The sequence below is a fragment of the Pecten maximus genome, chromosome 2, assembly GCF_902652985.1.
Source record: "Pecten maximus chromosome 2, xPecMax1.1, whole genome shotgun sequence".
NCBI lineage: Eukaryota > Metazoa > Mollusca > Bivalvia > Pectinida > Pectinidae > Pecten > Pecten maximus.
In genome coordinates, this window is record NC_047016.1 from 41,999,184 (window position 1) to 42,021,893 (window position 22,710).

At 36.6% G+C, this 22,710-nt stretch overlaps 1 protein-coding gene across 4 annotated transcripts; it reads right to left on the reverse strand.

Annotated features, from left to right (window-relative positions):
* Positions 1-168: 168 nt before the first annotated feature.
* Positions 169-15,921, reverse strand: LOC117322129. Of its 4 annotated transcripts, none has more exons than XM_033876896.1 (3): positions 15,569-15,921; positions 7,199-7,266; positions 169-3,096 (listed from the first exon to the last, which is right to left on the reverse strand). In XM_033876896.1, exon 3 carries the CDS (start codon positions 2,695-2,697, stop codon positions 1,846-1,848), a length of 852 nt encoding a protein of 283 aa, XP_033732787.1. In that variant the 5' UTR covers positions 2,698-3,096; positions 7,199-7,266; positions 15,569-15,921; the 3' UTR covers positions 169-1,845. The 4 variants fall into 4 exon arrangements, with proteins under 4 accessions (XP_033732787.1, XP_033732785.1, XP_033732786.1 ...); XM_033876894.1 differs by lacking the exon at positions 15,569-15,921 and adding an exon at positions 11,843-12,057; XM_033876895.1 differs by lacking the exon at positions 7,199-7,266.
* Between the last annotated feature and the right edge of the window lie 6,789 nt (positions 15,922-22,710).

Below are 22,710 nucleotides of genomic sequence, written 5' to 3' on the forward strand. Positions count from 1 at the left end.
TGTGTACCGTCATTATCATGCCATTCATCTCTGGGTCGCGAGATCGTGGGGCAATTGCCTGGTACTGACCGTAGGCCGATGGTTTTTTCTCCTGGTACTCCGCCTCCAAAACCTGGTACGTCCTTAAATGATCCTGTTAATAGAACATTAAACAAAAACAACAAACAATCATTATCATAGTCTTCTTTATTCCATGTCTTATGTGTTTTACACAGTTTTGTACAATTTGCACTCCAGTTTCAGACGACATTTCTATTAAATGGACATACAATGCAACGCTCAACATCATTGCTTGGTGAGACAAGTTTACGATTTGATTACGTATTAACGCTTCGTTTAGACATGTTTACCCCTGAATTAGACACCATTACCCTTTGATTAGACATCTTTACCCTTTGATAAGACACGTTTACCCTTTGATTAGACACGTTCACCCTACGACCGCTTCTTAGCTTTTGTATTTGGAAGTCTGGATTTATTGATTGGTGCAGGATGTACCAGGAAAAAACAATAATTTTGTTTCGTCCGTCGAGTTCTCAAGTGATCAGGAGTTGGGGAAGGACGAAATTGGAGTCTTAAACCGAAAGCCCGAAAATAGGTAAATATTAATACAGGTTAGAAAGTCAATGTTGATGAATGATGATTTTAAGTCAGCATTACTCCAAAGTGTCCAAATCCAATGACAAATGCTTCAAAGGAAATTTTCATTGATAAAGAAAAAACCAACAGAAGTTGCGCGTATAAAAAAAAAAAAAAACAGAAAAAAATGATGCATGGCATCCGCAAAAAGCGATGGTAGAAAATATGGTTATTTTGCTTTATATCAATATTCATTTTTTATACAATGCTCACTTGGAGGCTTTTTTCTTATCAGAAAACGATACAATTGCGTTGACCAGTCGATTCAAAACAGTGCCGTCTTGTGAGGCTTGACGTTGCAAGGACACGACGTCAAAGATAAGGTACTGATCCCTGGGCTTTTTTAGCACAAAGACTTTTTTCTTTCCTCTTTTAATTTCATTTATTCGTATATATATTCTGTTATACCAATGATAAACATGTCATATTCAATGGGAAACCATTCATACATGTATATAACCATTTATCCACCTTGCAATATTATCTGTTTTCGGAACATCGGGCCTTCGGATTATCAGGACTTCGGACTATTGGGCCATAGAACTAAAATGCCTTCGTACTATAGGGCATTCGGAATATAAGGCGGTCATCGGCTTCAAGGGATGTACTATTTTAACAGATTTGATCTTGTTTATCATTTGATTTTGAAAAAATGTGACTGCTCAAGTATCTATATTTTTGAAACGTGTGACATTTCGTTTTTGGTTTTTTAAAAGAAATTAAGTGCTAAATGAAAAAAACATAAACATATAAAAATATAAACAGCATTTTTTTCATTCGATTCTAACATTGGGCCGAAAGTTTTAACTTTATTCAACTCAATCAACTTCATTTAAATCATTATAAAAGGAAGTATTTTTTTTATTTTTTCATAACATTAATATTTATCAAGCGTAAACGTACTCTGTCGAGAGTCGTATCACAGCAATGGTTTTTAAAATCATTTTGTGACTTCAGTGAGATTGAGGAATAAATTTTCATAATAAACAATACAATACTGAAATTTAAATAAACAAACATCTATATCGTTTAAATATTTTTGGGATATAACACGTTATACATTAATTTATTCTGTATAATACAAAGCGGTATCCACTGCTGCTTAAAAAGAGTCAATAATAAGCTTGGTTAAAACGTTTTTTACCGATTGTCTTTGGCAATAGTAATACATTCCCCCACACATCTGTCACGCGCGTGTCGTCTTCCCTACCATTTCCTTTGTGAGGGTAATTGGAGGCAGTATGAGAGAACCTTCTTCTCTAGTCGTAACGATTGATCTTTTGGAAGTGATTTCTCTGGACTGACAGTTCTAGCGGTCGATGTTTCCTTCTCCTTAATCTTTGGTAGCAGTACGTGTTTGTTCAATTCTTTCTCTGGTTTTTCCTGTTCCTTTTCCACGACCAGTCGGTCAACAGACTCCTGTCCACTCTCTTGATTACTGGTTTCACTAGGCTTAGTATCATCATCTCTCACTACTTTATAAAAAGGGTTAACCAAACCACGGATTGGTGGTAAAGCCCCTCTATGTCTGCTGAAAATGTCTTTTTTCTGTACATCATCGTCGTCGTCTTCATCTTTTTCCGGTTTCTTTGTTTCCTTTTCCTCCTCTTTGAAATGTTTTTCGAAGTAATTGTTCATTCTTTGTGACATTTCGACAGGTTTCAGAATTTTACCAGTTACTATACTTTCCTGGATTTGTTTCCTAACCTTTCTCATTCTGCGAAGTCTAGGATGATTATCTGCTATTTGTTGATCGATGTCGCGAGTGAAAGCATGAATTGGTTTCCCGCCATAATAACCGAGCATGCGTTCTTTAACTTTGGTTGCCACTCCGTCCCTCCGCATTTTCATACACTGTTTTAAGACTTTCTGACGAATGAGAATTCGCCGGACAGACATAGTTGATTTTTCCCAATCTAAGGAGTGTTGTATTTTTTCTCTTGCTATGTGCTCGTCCAATACACCCCATTTTGATTTTATGACGTCATTGACAATGTAAACGTATTTCCGGTGATTATTTTCACGCTTTCGAACGAAGCCGAGACGTCCTTCATCCATAATGAACACTAATGGAGTAATCTAACTACACACTGATATCAGACGGTTGTCACACAAAGTTGACAGGATATATGTTGTATCCGGTTGACCAGAAAATGAAACTACGATATCAATGCATCGCTACAGAAACTGTATGACGTCATACGTCCCGATATAAAGCTGTTATACGTATCGGAGACACCTCTCGACTCGTCCTGTTGAGCAATGGCACTGACTTATCTTTTGTGAAGTCGTCTTCTATATAATTGAAGTTAATTTTACAAAATAGTCGTAATATAGGTTAATGGATTTAAAGTCCATTCTGCGCTAGGTCTTCCGAGGCCACAGTTAACATTCCAACTTGGGTAAATGTGTATTCGGTCAGGTTCCCAGATCCTCGGAACGTCTGCCAATCTCTCCCTGTAAATACAAATAGAATTAAATACGGTGTCAGGGTTTTTTTATCACTGACATTATACTTATCTTACAAAACTGTCATTCCAAACCCGTGTCATTTACAGCTATATATACCTGTGTCTCTGACGATTGTTGTTAGGTGTTTGAGGATCTTGTTGCTTACTTAAAACCGTACATAATATTCCTTATGCGTAATTCGTAGTATTGAACAAGATGACGATGGTTCTAGTGTTAAACTCTGTAGTGAGCTGCTTCGAAAAGTGTACACCACATAACATAGTCATTATCACATTTGCTTGAATCTGTCTCCATAAAGAACTTATTTATCGATTAATTTTCAAATTATTCTTTTGAATAAGATCAAACCACGTAGTAAGTGTTTAACAGGACAGCAAAAAGCCTCCGATGATGTTAAGTAGGCCGGTATGATTAGGTACTACAGAGGTGGCCGCCTCTCATATGATAAATCTGTAGTACTTCAGTAGGCATTTCACATGAAAACAAATACCGGGATTTATTTGCAGAACAATAAAAATGAGAGAAATCAATGTCCTATGATGTTGCACAAAAATTATTTTCTTTTTGTTCGACATTATTTGTAAAACGTTAACGACACCTTTGACAAATGAGAAATGCATGCGAGGCAGAGTGAGGTGGAACAAAAAATGGCCACTATAAAGTCACATACATCTATTCATCTAACCCACAGTTTACCAATCGATAGATCTGGCTTTAAACAAGTAATTTTGTGTAGGCATTATGTCAGCGAAGTTGGTACGACTATGTCTCGTTCAGTATTTACCGAGTGAACAAATCTAACACGACAAGTTTATTGTTCACGGTTTGCACAAAATTGCTACGCTGACCTGTAATTATTATTAATCTTTATACAATATAGCTCTTTGTTAAATATTAAAATGGATATGTTGTATACCCCAATAGACATTGAGTCTGTTTTGGAAATTTCATGTTTAGATCAACGTTCTTTACATATTGAACTAGGATTTGTATTTCGAAGTCAAACAGTAACGAATGTACACAGATATACGATATAAATTGGATTTCACCATGTCAATATGTGTAAGGTAGTCAGCGTTTCTGTAGATACACACTAAGATTTTAAGATCCCCCCTCCATAAGTACATATGGTTGAGCACTATTCATACAATTGTCCACTTTGGAGCAGCTTGACCCATGGATATCAAATGTATGTACACGATATAGGTTTAGACTATCATTACACACAAATACTATGTCCACTACTCTCAATTAATGCATATAACACAAGAAAGGTACAAAAATGTATAAATGCAAAGTGAAACTTATCTTGTAAGGAATATATTTAAAGATGGTTCCGCGTAATTATGCTCAGTTTATTTTTGTTTTTGTTTTGTTTTTTTGTTTGTTTTTTTCGTGAAATATCTAATAGTTTCTATCTTTCATGGATTTCCTAAGTTATGAGCTTTTTGTTGATACCAAATGTGTGAAGTAATTCGCAGTATAAGTTATAAAATGAAAAGACTTTATTTCGGATTCTGCCACACATACGCCTACTTGGTGTGTCAGAAACGAGAAAAGAGTAAACAGACAATCACATGACAAAATTATTATCCATGATGCATAAGGCAGTTTCACGAGCCAGCCACAACTGAAGCATAGACACGCGCAACGTCTCTACGTAATTATGGATTCATCCACGATGCTTCGAACCAACTTAAGTTTGTATTTTTTAAAATGACAAAATTCAATAGAACGAATTTGTGCGACTTTCTAATAAACTGTCAAAAAAATAAGGAAGGCCAATAATACAAAGTCGGACTGAAAATTTATCAAAATTCATGAAATATATTGACTGTAGTAAAATTATTACGTATACCAATATCAACTCGTGTGGCTAATATTTTTGTAATATTTTTCATTCTTGCTACGCTATGTCAAAATATTAGTCATACTTGTGAAATATATTTGGTATTACTGAGGACACTTTTAAATATTCTCTATGTATGTGGCGCATTAATGCAATTTTTTACAATGTATATACACAGTAAAAATATAAGTATATACCTATTATGACAGAGACAATGTATGTAGATTACTCAAATAGAATTATACGTATGCATCCTATTATGGTCCTTATCACATACATATAAACGCATTCTTACACGAACACGCACAGGCACTCTCACACAAACACATACTTGAACTCTCTCACACGAACACATACTTGAACTCTCACAAGAACACATACTCGCACTCTCACACGAACACATACTTGAACTCTCTCACAAGAACACAAACTCACACTCTCACACGAACACATACTCGCACTCTCACATGAACACATACTCGCACTCTCACACGAACACATACTTGAACTCTCTCACACGAACACATAAACGCACTCTCACACGAACACATAAACGTACTCCCACACGAACACAAACTCTCACTCTCACACGAACACAAACTCGCACTCTCACACGAACAAATACTCTCATCCCCACACGAACACAAACTCGCACTCTCACACGAACACAAACTCGCACTCTCACACGAACACATACTCTCATCCCCACACGAACACAAACTCGCACTCTCACACGAACACATACTCGTACTCTCACACGAACACATACTCGTACTCTCACACGAACACATACTCACACTCTCACACGAACACATACTCACACTCTCACACGAACACAAACTCGCATGCCCACACGAACACAAACTCGCACTCTCACACGAACACAAACTCGCATGCCCACACGAACACAAACTCGCACTCTCACACGAACACAAACTCGCACTCTCACACGAACACAAACTCTCACTCTCACACGAACACAAACTCGCACTCTCACACGAACACATACTCTCATCCCCACACGAACACAAACTCGCACTCTCACACGAACACATACTCTAATCCTCACACGAACACAAACTCGCACTCTCACACGAACACATACTCGCATGCCCACACGCACACTGATACGCACATATGCACTCACCTAAACACGAACACATACAAGCAAAAATACACATACAGTTTCACAAACACATACACGCACCATCACACGTACAAACATACGTGCACACTCACACCACAGGCATGCACATATAGTGTATTGATAAATACACAAGACAATGCAAACACGACTCCACCATAAAACATACAGAAATTCAGTCTGTAGGGTAATACACTTATTGACCTTGAGTGGTTATATCAACTAGGGAAAGGAAATCGCAAATTATATATTTCTTTTAATTTGCATGTTCAAGTATATCGTTTAGCATTCCAACCTCGAGTGTCTAAACACTGACAGTATAGGGGTACTTGAGCTGGGGTAGGTTAAATCCCAGTACACACTAATATTTGATCAGGAGATCGAATTGTTTACTTTCTCACCTCAGAGATGTAGTACATATTTTGACATTGTTGGAGTTGTATAAGATTTAAACACTCAAATCATGTCTCGATGCTTTTCACGTTCTGAAGAACTTATGAAAATATTTTCTTCGAGAAGAACGGTGATGCCTCTGGCACTCGAGCACTGGCTAAGTTTTACTATACTGAACATTTGACCTCGCAATGAATGCTTCGATAGATGAAAATGTTATATAAGGGAAAAAGGGTATAGGTATTCCATCGCTTTTAAAAGTTGACAACTAGTATCATAACCTTGACATAAAAAGTTTTAATGTTTATTTTTTTGAAGAATATTTCAATAAGAATTCTTATTGAAGAATAGTTATATAAAAATATCCAAAGAAGAATGTTTATAGAATAATGTTTAATCTCTATGTTGTTCCTATTTCATCCCGGATTTATTTGGTGTTGTGTTAGAATTACGCTTTCTGTACATTCTTTTATCCTCTGTTTTACTAGTTTAGATAAAATATTGCTTCTCGTAAATAACCAATGTAATTTGATCTGATAAACACATCTACAATCGTTTCTCTCTGCCTACCCTGACACCCACTGACTCTGTCTCCAGACAAAGAACTAACGATCGAGTTATAAAAATCGATAAAAACCTTGTCAAGAAGAAAGACATTCATATATGTTTAAGTTTCCGTTTTATAACATGTTGGAACTTACCTCGAGGCTGAAAGAATAGTTCTTTACGTAAGTGTCTTCGATACTTGTTTCTATTTTCAGTTGTCGTTCTTTAAATAAAAAAGAAGCTTAAACTAAAAGTTCTGTTGTGCGAGGAAGAATACTTAAGTGTGCCTGTTATAGAAATAGGTAAATAAATGTGGGTGACCTAACTGTACACGCCACATAGCCACAGAACTAGTTTAAGGAATATATGTATATATATCTACCTAGAATGACACCTCTTGAGTTCGGCATAGGGAAACAAGTGTAAAAGAATACATAACCGAAATTTAATAAGATTTTCAACAATGTTGATCTGTTCTGAAAAGGGAAACATGATCGGATATTGGTTTAATCACTGACAAATCAGAACAAAGGCCCAATGGGCCTGAATTTTCACCTGCTATCCAGTGATCTTTTTCTTACATATCAACATATTCTGACACATTTTCTAGTGACACGAGTTCAAAAAGTATGTAGTTGTAATGTCTGTCATCATCATTCAGTGACTGAAATATATCCTTGTATGGGGAAATGTGTCCTTGTATGGGGAAATATGTCCTTGTATGGGGAAATATGTCCTTGTATGGATGGGGAAATATGTCCTTGTATGGGGAAATGCATCCTTGTATAGGGAAATATATCCTTGTATTATATTATAAAGGATCTGTCTGTTGTTGTGGGGTGTCGTTATGGAATGTATTACTTAACATAGTGGTGCATTATTAGCACTATTAATACTTACAGGTAAATAGGCAATGAAGTGTTATGTAATAAGAAACATAATTTACGTGATTTTGATCAAAGCAATACTCCATAACTTCAAAATATATTACATAACATTCCATATCTGTTAAATTTACAGATATCATAAATATTTTAGCTAGTCGGTTTTTTGTTTGTTTTTGTTTAACTATGTTATACGGATGCGACATCACGAATTCGTCCTCAAAATTACACATAAAACGTAAGTGGGCTGTTTATATAATCTGATTTTATCAGTTTTATATAGATCGATACTTGCTTTAAAACTAATTTGTAAAAGCTAGTCGCGACGGTTATCTACAGCGACTGTCAAACTGATGTATAATGTTGTTTATGTATATACTAAATAAAAGGGCGATACAATGTTTTTAAGCATTACCCAGCACCAAGCGTCATTTAGATTTTGTAGATTGTCCTAAATTTGATGTATTTTGTGATAACGCATGTTAAACATGTTTATATTGGTAAATTGAGGAAATTATAAAGCAGACTATGACAATGACGATCAATATTTATCGAGTTTTTACTATTGACAATAATTACAGGGTCGTGGCTTTAAAAAGCATGTAATACATTTATGTGAAGTGATACATCGTAGGGGTAATATCTGGTAGTGTGTACTGTCACGATACTACCACCAGGAAGTTTTGTGATAAAAATGTATAGTGCTTAAACTGACTATTTTCAATTTAAATGTATTTATAACTTTGTACTTTATTTTGCACCGGTAAAATGTAATACAGTTTACTTTATGGTATTTCACCGGTAAAATGTAATACAATTTACTTTATGATATTTCACCGGTAAAATATAATACACTGTAACTTGATACTGTAGTGACACAATATCTGGTCACGTTTAATACCATGTAAAGCAGCAATAACATTGGCAAACGGACGACAATTGTCGACTTCTCCTGATATACCATTATCAAAATGTATTTTCATCATGGTGCTCAAAATGATAACGAATACTAGTAACGCCTTCCCATACATACAGTATGGTATGGCTATCCTGATTCAAACACTATCAGGAAGAGATATGTGAATATGGTCTATATTGATCAGGGCATTCACGTGCAACATAACTTATAGAAACTGGTCTTGCTCTGAACATCTGGTTTCGACTGCATTTTTAAGGCAACATATGCTTCCCAGGCAGATACCCTTAAGTGTGATTAATTAGACACAGAGGAAACTTTACTGTGTATGTGTTTAGACCCCACGGCCAGAATTCAAATATGATCAATTCATCTCCATAATCATGCCCGTTTATGCTTGCATTCGATCGAGAAACGTCATGCTTGAATTTTATATGAAATTAAAATCTACAACAACGGTATGTGATAGAAGGTATGTTTATTTAATGTGGCTTTATTGACGATGAAATGAAAGACTTTGTTGGACGTGAAATACTCTATTAGACATGAAATACTCTATTTGACGTGAAATATTCTATTTGACGTGAAATACTCTGTGGGACGGAAAATACTTCATGTGGACGTGATTTGTTCAGATAGATAGCACTTTTATTTACTAACTTCTCTAAAGAGGGCCAAAATAACCAAATGAAGCCATTATGTAGTGATATATACTGTTCTTCAGTCGTTTCGTTGAGCCATAACTGAATTGATAAACTACGAATAAAGAATGAATATATATTTGCATAATTCAAATTAATTTGATAGGACAACACGAATAGTGAAATGAAATACACGGATATTTGAAGTTTACTTAGGCAATAAAAAAAATGTAGAATTAAGCAAATTACTAGTATTTAATGGGCCATCCCGAATTTATCTTCTCGGCCATCGAATAATAAAAGGGTCTAAATTAAATAACCCTATTCTCGCCAACTCAATAAATATGATAATTTTCCAATCTTTTTATACAGGCATCAATCCATCAAATATGTATATACTTAGTAACACCTGCGTGAAAGCCAATCACACGTAATAACTTATCTCAGAAATTAGCATTCCTTTATACGACGTTTATATGGAATTTCAAACCTTGTGAGATATTAGATATGCCATGTTACCCCCACTTGTGGAGATGTAGGTGTACATGCTCTCCTAACGGATCTGTGTGGCGCAATGATGCAGAAAGTCTTAAAGTCTAAACTAACGCAATCAAAAATGCCAATAAAAGTTATTCAAATGCAACAAAGTAATTAATTACCGAACTACTTAACTAACTAATTACGTGTATTATTAACTAACTAACTTATGAACATGACAATTTAGGATATTGCTACTATTACACTAAATATAAATTGGAAACATTTTGAGTTGTATTGCATGCGATCGATGGGTTATAAAGTTTGTTATTAATGAGCCATTGCTATTTTGTTAATGGGTATTAACCATGTATGATGACTACCTAGATCAAAATCACATAAGAGTACAGAAGGCGAGTTGATAATTATATGGCATCTGTGCTAATCTGATCTGTTGTTTCACTGTCTACAATTTCAGTTGATGTTGACAAAACACAATTGATATTTAAGCTGTCGTCCACTAGAACAGTACAGTTTCTAGTATTGCCAGCAAAGATCGGTGTTTTAGTCGGTTAAGAATATGTTTCTGGCTGTCTGATGTGACTTCGAGCTTCTTTAAAAACTTAACCTAAATATTATTTGTATAAACATATGCTGGAAAAATTTTTTTATAGTATTGCCAGCAAAGATCAGTTTTTTATTCAGTTAAGAATATGTTTCAGGCCGTCCAATGTAACTTCGAGCTGCTTTAAAATCTTTACCTAAATGTTATTTGTATAACCATATGCTGAACAAATTTCTTTCAATGTTATTGCTGTTAATTATAGAATATGTCTTGCTAGATAAGGCACTTCTTCACATTCTTTAGCAATAAGAACAGGTAGATATAAAAATAAACCTAGAGGATCAGGGCATTGTAATCAACGCTAAACCGGGGGACAGAAGATGAATTCCACTTTTAATTAATTTGTAATTACATATTTAAAGAGCAATATATATACAGAAATACTAAATCCCTCTGTTTAAAAAGCTACCAAGTTATTAAATGTCAAAAATCCTTAAGAAATATGTGCATATGGAAATTCATTTCTGAAGCTAATAAACTAGATACCGGTAAAAGAGTGGGAAAATGTCAACGCCAAAATATGAAATAACAATGAGAAATTGTCGACACCAAAATATGAAATAATAGTTGAAAACGTCAACGAAAAAATATGAGATAACAGTGGGAAATTTTCAAAGCCAAAATATGAAATTACAGTTGAAAATGTCAGAACCAAAATATGAAATTACAGTTGAAAATGTCAGAACCAAATATGAAATAACATTGCGAAAATGTCAACGCCAACATATGAAATAGGAAAATGTCAACGCCAAAATATGACATAATTTTGGGAAATGGCGACGCCAAAAATTGAAATGGGAAAACGGAACGCCAAAATATGAAATAACAGGGAGATAATGTTAACGCCATAATAACCAAGGATGAATATTTCGTCCCCCAAAACTTACCAAGGACAAAAAGGCAACGCCAAAATATCTCAACGTAAATGTTACCAAGGATTAAAATGTAAGCGCCAAAATGACCAAGGATGATATTATTCTTTAGACAGTGGACAGTCCTGGCTATGTCAGTGTTTATGATTTGGATATTTCAGAAGTTCATATTCTTATTTTTTTCCATTGATATATCACATCATCAGATATATACCTACACTGTTACAGGTATCACGTGCAGTACATTCCATCCCACGGTATTAATTGAAAGAAGCTTTATTAAAGTTCAGGTATCTAGTTAAATATGGTTAAAATTGTAAACCTAAATCACTATCTATAATGACAAAAGCATTTACCCATTCCATAATTTACGTCTCGACTCACCTGAGTTTAAGCGAATGTGGCCTTAGTTTAGAACACCCAGCGTCTACCAATAGTCTCTCTGCAGTAGGTTTTCTATGATGTGAACAGTCCACATATCATATACTACGATAAATATGTCCATGAGATGTATATTGAGATATGGTCCATTTTGACATCCGGGTACCGGGTAGACACGCATTGTCGCGCATGTCTTACCAGGAAGATCCTTACATATACTAAAACCCTAGATGACCTCCACTATATACGGGGATAATCACTCCAATTATTTACCTGTCTGCAGGTAAATACAACACAGGTAGCACGCAGATACATAACGTTACACTATAAACAGCTTACCCAGCTTTCTATAACGTCTATCCGAATATACAACATAGACTTAATTCCTTCAGGACATGTGGTAACTTTATGTATTCGGCATTTGACAAAATCTGTAATTTACCAATTTATTATAATACCCCGGGCGTTGGATTTATCGTAAATATTAGATATGAAACACGATGTCAGGTATGACAGTGCTTTAGATATATAATCGCTCTCCCGTTGAAGCCTGTGTGTTTAGAATTACTGAAGAATGATTAAATACCCAACGATATTGTGTTACTTCACAGGTTCCATCCTGCTGAGGAATAAATCCCAACGATTGTTTATTTGATAGTTTACGGCCGAGGTTGTGTCGCTTGATGAGAAATGTATTTATTTAGGGTTACAAAGTAAAGAAAGCAACACAAATAAGAAGCCTGGTCCTATTCCCGTACGCTTATAATACGGTGTGTGTAAGTGGCAGGTTCGACAATGTTCTATAAGAAGTACTCTCTATATAAAGAATAAACAAAATGTCTTTGATAAGAACCATAATATGCGTGTGTTGATGCCTATTAAATACATCTATATATATAGGTCCAACACAAAAGCCAAACCGGACCGGGACAGCCGGAATAATATACGATCGTAATAAAACATTTTAAATAGTTTTTGAAGTATATAATTATTTATACTGTGTTACAATTATAACTACTATTCAGGGATTTCAATTCAATTTAGTTTTTTTTTTCAAATATGTAAATAATAAAGAAATAAAGAAAAGAGGACTACAGTCTGTGTATCTGAATGATCAAGTTATGCTTTGAAACATGAGTAGTAATGGATTACCTCTGTAGGAGAGATTTTTTTTATTACTGACAACTCGCACGTGATTATCGAGTACCCATAGTACCAATGTGTCAATCGAGTATGGGGCTATTGCCTACTCCCAATAGTCGTCATCTGGTGTTGATATACAACTTTTACCTTTCAATACATTTCCTATGTTAGACTGAAACAGGATAGTTTAATTGAGGCGACGTACCTTGCATTTGGAATGGATAATTGATTGACAATATATTAACCATAATTATAAACCGGTGAACGTTTAATTTAAGAGCCAGTCTCAACATTTTGCTTGATCACAGCGATTCATGAAAATTGAAATCCAGTTTTCAATTTAAAGAAAAATAATAAATATAGCAGTCTGTATAATTAAAACCGACTGATCATTGGGATGTGTGCCAAAGAAAATGGCCAAGGAGGCCATCATTTTTAAATGTTTGATTTAGGTTATAATTCCTTGACAGCCATCAGATAACTATAATATTACTTTCCTGACATCAGAATGATGTGATAGCAAAGTACAGCTTTGATATATTTTTACGTTTACCTTATCACAAAGGTAAAGAAGACAATTGCATACATGTACATGTATATACACTTGTATATACAAAATATGTATAAATACATTTTCGTACTTCAAAAATATGTATTTCCCTAGTTAGCTTTCAAAATGAATGTGTACGTATTTTGTTTTTGTTTTTTGTTTTGTTTTGTTTTTTTGTTTTTTGTTCTTTTGTTTTGTTTTTGTTTGTTTGTTGTTGTTGTTTTTTTTTTTGTTGTTTTTTTTTAAACAAATAGTTTGTATCATATGTGTATCAAAAATGATTTCAGTGGATTATTTTTCATACTGTAGTTTGAAATAAATATAAAGTTTATATTAATGTTTGACTTCTGAAGACAAAATAACTGATATAACTGGACATACACACACGGAATGGAAATACGGGTACATTGGTCGAGAACGTGACAATGATAAGAAAAATTTCCTTTAACATTCTACGACGGATATACTCCGAGTTTGACTGATTTGGTTTGACTGATTTGGTTTGGTAATGTTTAACGTCCTATCAACAGTTGTCATTTAACGACAGTCTCCCCTGTGTGCGAGATACATGCGTGTGGTTTTTGGGAGGTTGTGATACACTGATGGCGACTTTATAGTGCTATCTTACTGCCGAACACGTCCAGCAGGACATCCCACCTGGTCACATTATTATACATGTACTAACAATGGGCGAACCAGTCGTCCAACTCCCATATGGCTGCGCGTTTAACAGAAGTAACCGCCATTTTATAGACTCTGGTAAACAGTATACTGATTCTCAAATCCCAGTAAATATTTTTATAGTCATAACGATTATATTTCAGAAAACTGACTTTACTTCCGTGAGGGAAATAAATACGTCGATGAAAATAGTTCCTGCTACTCGGAGAAATGAAAGCAACACTTTAAACTTTTCCCACTTGAAAATAGAAAAAGAGTGACGGAATTCAAAAGCCAATGCTTAATGTCAAAACTTATCTTAATAAGCCAGATGTTTAGAATATGTCAAATATCCGCCGTGTCGCTTCACATAGAAGCAGCTGATGCAGTTCCCTCCCCAAGAGCATATTAATTGTTGGCCATTGTTTTGGCTGTTCCATTAGGTCACTGACACACCTAAGATTGGATTATACAGTTATGTTTATAAAGAGAAATACGTGTTAGTTGTCCTATGTTTCAATTAGTCAGAATTGATGTAAGGTGTCGTCAAAGGAACATTGTATCAGTTTGGAATTACAATGTGTCCAATATTATTATTTAATACATCACTCCAATCAAAGACAACTGCTGTTCATCACATCTTTATTTCTAAAGAACCAGTCATCCCCTACGACTTCAGCAAATCCACTTTTTCAAATGTATGTTACTAAATGAATACTTTTGAAAATAAAATACATTGATTACAAATATTATTATTCAACATTACTAAAAATTAATTTGATTGAATTAGTGTTGCAATATAATTCATTCAGCTATCTATCCTTTTATTCGTTAGTTCAGCTTGGTCATATACCGCGGCATTATTTTGGATATACATGTATAGTGTTTGGCATCTGAAGTGTTTATTCGTGATTTCCGAAAAATGACGGAAATTTACCCGAGATGTTACGATTGATATTTTTAGTCCATTTATTATTTTTCAGTTCTTTTCCTTCCTTAATACGTCAATACATTCATTACGTTGTCACGTCAATGTCGTGTCGAGGACTATGTTCAAAGTGACACACCAGGAAAACTGAAGCCTTATACATGAAATAGGTTATCTTTACATTGCATAACACTTTGGAAGGCGCTGAATAATTAATATATTCAGATAAAAACGTTGCTTTGATATAAGCTTCCGGATATAGAAGTGCTTTGTAAACTAAATAGACTGCTAGCAAGACGTACGGCCGCGAGCAGGCGATTCATGCAGTATACGGCCCCGAACAGGCGACTCAGTATAGATCATACACTCTACTGTTACTGAACGTTAAGACAGGAAAACATTAGTTGGAAAACTTATATTCCACGATCAATTATAAATATATAGTTACCTTTCGTAGCGAAATCCAGTCCAGTCCACGTCTGGTTCTGACAATGCCTTCAGCTGATTGTCAACCTGTTATCGTTAAAGCTCCAATATTACCGCATTGTTGTCATTCACAATGTATCGGCCCGAACAATCGACAAGCAATAAAATCAAGGTGTCATCCAAAATATTGTAAATTGAAAAAGTGAAAATAAAGGATATCGCCTCGTCACCAATGTTTTATCGCACGGATCAAGCATCGGCTTAACATTCCATGAAATCGATGGTACATCAATATACGAGCCCCTTTATTGTCGGAGGGACACCCCGTAGTTCACACGTCTGTGGTAACACCAGTGTCTGCTGTGATTAACTCTTTATCAAGCTCGACCCACTGAGACGGATTTTTTTTAAACGCGAAGTGTATATGTACATCATAAACAATTAAGTCAACATATCGGGTAGACTTCACTCCCTGAGTTGATAAATACCACATGGTAGATTATCGGGAGTTTATATGAGAGCCGAATACTTACAAAATGAAGACGCCATCTTTCATGTACCCGCTGTGGCTGTGTTCATACTCCGGTGTGTATCAACGCGCGCCCCTGTAGTGCAGACAAAAATTGATTTGCAATAGCTATTGTATTTTAATATCTTTCCATGTTTTAGCCATAACTACTTCAAAATAATAGCAAAACAATATGTCCTCTCCTCCCAAGGCCACGTTAGTAACGTCAGATGGACATCACGGCGCCATGTTGCCGATTGCAAATTCGGACATTTCTGTAGGATTGTACTTGGAGTTGATTGATTGATTTCATTAAGAAAATTGTATTAGTTTGATATGACTCCAAATGAACGGACGTACCCATGTCCATGTTATTTTGCTCGATTATGGGTCTTTTCAAAAGAGAATGTGAAGTAAATGATTCATGGTTGACAACAAAACAGGTACGCGCCTCGTCTGTGTATTGACGGACGAGGCGAATACACAGATTAGTTTTGTTTTTGTTTTTTTGTAATTAAATTTCATATGTAAAACGCAATCTGTGGTACCAGCTAAGCATTTATAGTATTTCAAGAATATGTTGACTTCATTCATATTCCTACACACGAGTTAACTGTACGCATGCTTTCACTATATAAATAACAACTTTATCTGTGACAAAATCAATTCATCCTGGTGCAGTTTGTGTTTACGCATTAATGGGGTAAAAACTTAATGGAGTTTTCAGTATAAACATTGCGTATTGGTAGCTCACATTAGCTATGCCCTGCATGTAGGGCGTATGTATTGTACCTGCTGTCACCATTGTATGATTGCAAAAGGCGGCTTAATTTGGGATCTTATCTTTTCACTTCTTTCTGAACAACTTCCTTCTTCCTGATGTCTCGCTTGACACTTCCTCACTTTTGACCTTTAGTTAAGCGTTCGCCCTTATGAGGAAGGCTTTGGGTTCTGTCCCCTGACTGAGAGTTACTACTCCTGCTAAACATTCAGCATTTCGGGAGTGGGACGACGGGTTCGCCCGTTGTCAGTATAATGTGACCGGGTGGAGTGTCCTGCTGGGTTTCTTCGGCAGAATGATTCAGTAAGTAGCACTATAAAGTCGGTATCAGTTCCGATCATTTTGGAAAAGGCTACCAATGCCTCGTACGGATATGAGATTGTCGTTGGTAAAATTGTATGATGAAATGATGAAAAGGGCGAACAAACAAACAAACTACCAGAAAGTTTATTTGGTTGCTTTGGGGTTTTTTTATATAAAAAAAAGAAAGAAAGATAAAACTAGATAATATGTCCGGTTTATATTTAAATGAGTATATATCGACGTGGGTATGTTCTAAAATAGAACAGATCGATAAATATAAAATCCAAAACGAAATGAAAAGAACACTTAGACAACTTTCATTTTGACAGATTTTATAGTCAAAATGTGAATGGCTTAATTTTGTTGTGCCATTCGGAATTCATGACGTCACGTTATTGTCCGTATGATGACGTCACTATCAATTTCTGACTGACATAATCAATGCAAAACGCTCCAGGGTATATTACATTATTGATAGGCTATTACACGGGCTATTTCACTGGATAACAGACCAATTATGTACATTCATGAGCCTCTCGTCTTAAATGTGACGTATTACAAGGTCGCACCAATCAGGGAAACCTATATGTGTGTACGTCAAATATTTAGACTATCGAAGAATGTCAAGTCGATTTCATCATACACATATTATTTCGTAAACACCAGAACCTGTATTGCATGAATCCTGCGATTTCCAAAATTTCTAAGTGAGCATCTTCAAAATAAGTAAATACAATGTACAGATGTACATGTATTCTATTTATTTCAACATCTCGGCAAGTACATGCTTTTAAAGAATCAATTCTTATTGACATAAAAACAAAAGTTATTTGTCCTAAAATCTTTCCTGAATAACATTAAATCTTAAAGAAAAGGTGCATAAAATTATATATTGGTTCTCTCTGCCAGTCAGAACGCTGTATAACAGCGGTCTGTTTTAAACACGCCCAGTGTCCCCTACTGGGGTACGACACATAAAACCACGTGTGGTAATTGGTGACAAGTCAATACTCTGACGATAATTCTGACTTTAATTGATATTCTCTGTCCCAATAGAAGTTATACAGTACTTATAAAGGGCTATTATAAAATAACGTATACACTGGAAATTAAAACGACAGTTTATGTCGTCATTGTAAAGGCCTTTACGACACCAAGCTATTTAAGATCTCAGACGTTTTAAGTCTTCCATAGGTGGTTGTCGGTATATAGATATCGGCTTTGATTAGATTTTACCTATGTATATAAACAACAATGAGGTACAAGGGAAAACACTCCAGGACGCCGTAATATAAAGGACAACACCTGTTTAAATCTCTCGCGGATTTCTAGGGACAGCGAACAAAGAATAAAATATTAATGAGTTTTAATATTCATAACACAAATACGTGTACAGTTCGGTAGAGACATTTATAAAGTGTGTCTTTATAACGACATACAACCGTGGGGCGATATTTGAGAATTTTAACACCAATGCTAGGTAACATCTGGCAGCAAACATTCAAATATTGTTGCCTAAAATTAGAGGCACAGAGGATAATTTAGGTATGTTGATACTTTAAACAACCATTTTCATTTTAAAACTGCTGCGTTTGGCACTAGGTAATTAAAATCTAAAATGTTTGCCTGGATCCGCAGATATAATTGGTAAGATGTCTACTCTCTGTTTAGCCTGGGTATCATATTACGTTCCTGTTAAGCATGAACACACAAATACAGTTTTCCTAACATTAATACCTAGTTGGAGACTGTTCCACCCTTTGGGATTTCGTCACTGTATTATATTTACATTTGCTCCGCATTTTCCCCCATTGACACAATGCTGGTTTATTTATTTTTAAGTTGACGATAATGTAAATATAAGTACATGTATTGAACGCTGGTTTTAATGTTGTTATAGTCTCTAGATATTTAATCCCTGAATCTGAACATGGAAATGGTTCCGACCATGATATGTATCTGCAGGTTGGGCATATGATCGTAAGAGGCGTCTTAATTTGGGATCTTATCCTGTCTGGTTTTTCTAACTACATGTATTTTTTCTTCCTAATATTTCACCTGACACTGTCTCACTTTTGGACTTAAGTTGAAACCTAAGTCTCGAGTCTTTAGTTTTGGGAGTAGGACGACTGGTAAACAGCATAATGTGACGCGCTTTCCTGCTGGGTATGTTTCAGTGAGGTAGCACTATAAAGTCGGCATAAGTCCCAATCATCACAAGGAGACAAGCACGAATATGGAGGCGCCTTCCAAAACACACAAACATCTCAAAAACAGGGGAGACCGTCCTCAAATGATCATAGCTATTGATAGGACGTTGAACAATCCTAAACCTGAACTAATCCTAAACGTAAAGGACAAGATATATAGTGCTACCACTGTTTGGTTTAAAGTCCTTTTGTGGGTTTTGATAAAAGTTAGCATCATTGGATGACGATAAAAACGTTTAGCTGATGCAGATATTCATTAACCGACGTGTGATATACAATGGAAGGGAATCTTCAACATCTAGATTCTGTTCTGGCAGTGGGATTTTGATGACATTTTGTCTGCAGCATCATTAACCGGTGTGGGGGACTACGGTGGCTGATTTGTGCCATTTCGTCCTTTCATCTTTTTGCCCCGAAAAGACGAAAATCAAATATATTAATTCTCGTCCTTTCGTCTTTCAATAAGACGAAAATTAACAAAACTTAAATTTCGTCTTTTCAGGGCGAAAAGACGAAACATCATACGCGAAAAGACGAAATAAATGCACGCAAATTAGCGACTTCAATTCTCGTCTTTTCGACTTTTCGCCCCGAAAAGATGAAAATTCACAAACCTTAAAATTCGTCTTTTCGACTTTTCAAGACGAAATGGCACAAATCAGCCACCGTAGGGGATGGTGATCTTATTGAAAGGACCAAACTAATTTAACCCACCAACTTAAAGAACAACAAAACACCGTTCTTAGTACAGAGTACTGACAGAGTTACTTCCCTTCCCACGCAATATAACATGTCACCTCGTACCAACGCTATGGCAGTTTTTTTTATCAGACTTTTTTTCTTTAACTATCTGTCTGACTGTCTCACTAGGGCCATCAATGTGTTATTTTAAATATGGTGTCGCTAACGATCGTTATTCAATTTGTCTGCAATCCTGTGAGACATCAGCTTTCCGAAGGAAAAAAAAATTTAAAAAAAAACACATGTACACAGTATCGTTGTGTCCTTCCATAAATCCGAACACGATCTTGTCCGGGCTCTATCTCCTACACTTCAGAGCAAGACTTTAAATTCGTACAGAGTAAACCGAGTTACCTCCCCTTAAAATACATATGATCACAGTTTGCAGTTGATCTAATTCATTTCTTTTGTTTGAAATTGTATTCATTTGTTGATTGTGCCTCTATTCTCTGGATGAAAACAGAAAAAAAACTTGGTTAAAGGGCGAAATTACAGGTGACGAATTATTGTACTTAAACATTCAGTTAGGCCAGACTTACACTCATCTCAGTTAGGCCAGACTTACACTCATCTCAGTCAGACTAGGTTTAGACTCATCTCAGTTAGACCAGGCTTATACTCCTCTCAATCAGACCAGGCTTAGACTCGTCTCAGTCAGACCAGGCTTAAACTCGTCTCAGTCAGACTTGGCTTAGACTCATCTCAGTCAGACTAGGCTTAGACTCGTCTCAGTCAGACTAGGCTTAGACTCATCTCAGTCAGACTAGGCTTAGACTCGTCTCAGTCAGACTTGGCTTAGACTCATCTCAGTCAGACTAGGCTTAGACTCATCTCAGTCAGACCAGGCTTAGACTCGTCTCAGTCAGACAAGGCTTAGACTCATCTCAGTCAGACTAGGCTTAGACTCATCTCAGTCAGACTTGGCTTAGACTCATCTCAGTCAAACTAGGCTTAGACTCATCTCAGTCAAACTAGGCTTAGACTTATCTCAGTCAGACTAGGCTTAGACTCGTCTCAGTCAGACCAGGCTTAGACTCGTCTCAGTCAGACAAGGCTCAGACTCATCTCAGTCAGACCAGGCTTAGATTCCTCTCAGTCAGACAAGGCTCAGACTCATCTCAGTTAGACCAGGCTTAGACTCTTCTCAGTCAGACTAGGCTTAGACTCATCTCAGTCAGACTAGGCTTAGACTCGTCTCAGTCAGACTTGGCTTAGACTCGTCTCAGTCAGACTAGGCTTAGACTCATCTCAGTCAGACTAGGCTTAGACTCGTCTCAGTCAGACTTGGCTTAGACTCATCTCAGTCAGACTAGGCTTAGACTCATCTCAGTCAGACCAGGCTTAGACTCGTCTCAGTCAGACAAGGCTTAGACTCATCTCAGTCAGACTAGGCTTAGACTCATCTCAGTCAGACTTGGCTTAGACTCATCTCAGTCAAACTAGGCTTAGACTCATCTCAGTCAAACTAGGCTTAGACTTATCTCAGTCAGACTAGGCTTAGACTCGTCTCAGTCAGACCAGGCTTAGACTCGTCTCAGTCAGACAAGGCTCAGACTCATCTCAGTCAGACCAGGCTTAGATTCCTCTCAGTCAGACAAGGCTCAGACTCATCTCAGTTAGACCAGGCTTAGACTCTTCTCAGTCAGACTAGGCTCAGACTCTTCTCAGTCAAACTCGTCTCAGTCAGACTAGGCTTAGACTCGTCTCAGTCAGACCAGGCTTAGATTCTTCTCAGTCAGACTCATCTCAGTCAGACTAGGCTTAGACTCGTCTCAGTCAGACCAGGCTTAGATTCTTCTCAGTCAGACTAGGTTTAGACTCGTCTCAGTCAGACAAGGCTTAGACTCTTCTCAGTCAGACCAGGCTTAGACTTGTCTCAGTCAGACCAGGCTTAGACTTGTCTCAGACAGACTAGGCTTAGACTCCTCTCAGGTAGACTTGGCTTAGACTCTTCTCAGTCAAACTCGTCTCAGTCAGACAAGGCTTATACTCCTCTCAGTCAAACTAGGCTTAGACTCATCTCAGTCAGACCAGGCTTAGACTCATCTCAGTCAGACCAGGCTTAGACTCATCTCAGTTAGACCAGGCTTAGACTCTTCTCAGTCAGACAAGGCTTAGACTCATCTCAGTCAGACTAGGCTTAGACTCATCTCAGTCAAACTAGGCTTAGACTCGTCTCAGTCAGACTAGGCTTAGACTCGTCTCAGTCAGACAAGGCTTAGACTCATCTCAGTCAGACTAGGCTTAGACTCATCTCAGTCAAACTAGGCTTAGACTCGTCTCAGTCAGACAAGGCTTAGACTCGTCTCAGTCAGACAAGGCTTAGACTCATCTCAGTCAGACCAGGCTTAGACTCTTCTCAGTCAAACTCGTCTCAGTCAGACAAGGCTTAGACTTGTCTCAGTCAGACCAGGCTTAGACTCGTCTCAGTCAGACCAGGCTTAGACTCATCTCAGTCAGACAAGGCTTAGACTCTTCTCAGTCAGACAAGGCTTAGACTCTTCTCAGTCAGACCAGGCTTAGACTCATCTCAGTCAGACTAGGCTTAGACTTATCTCAGTCAGACTAGGCTTAGACTCGTCTCAGTTAGACCAGGCTTACACTCATCTCAGTCAGACTAG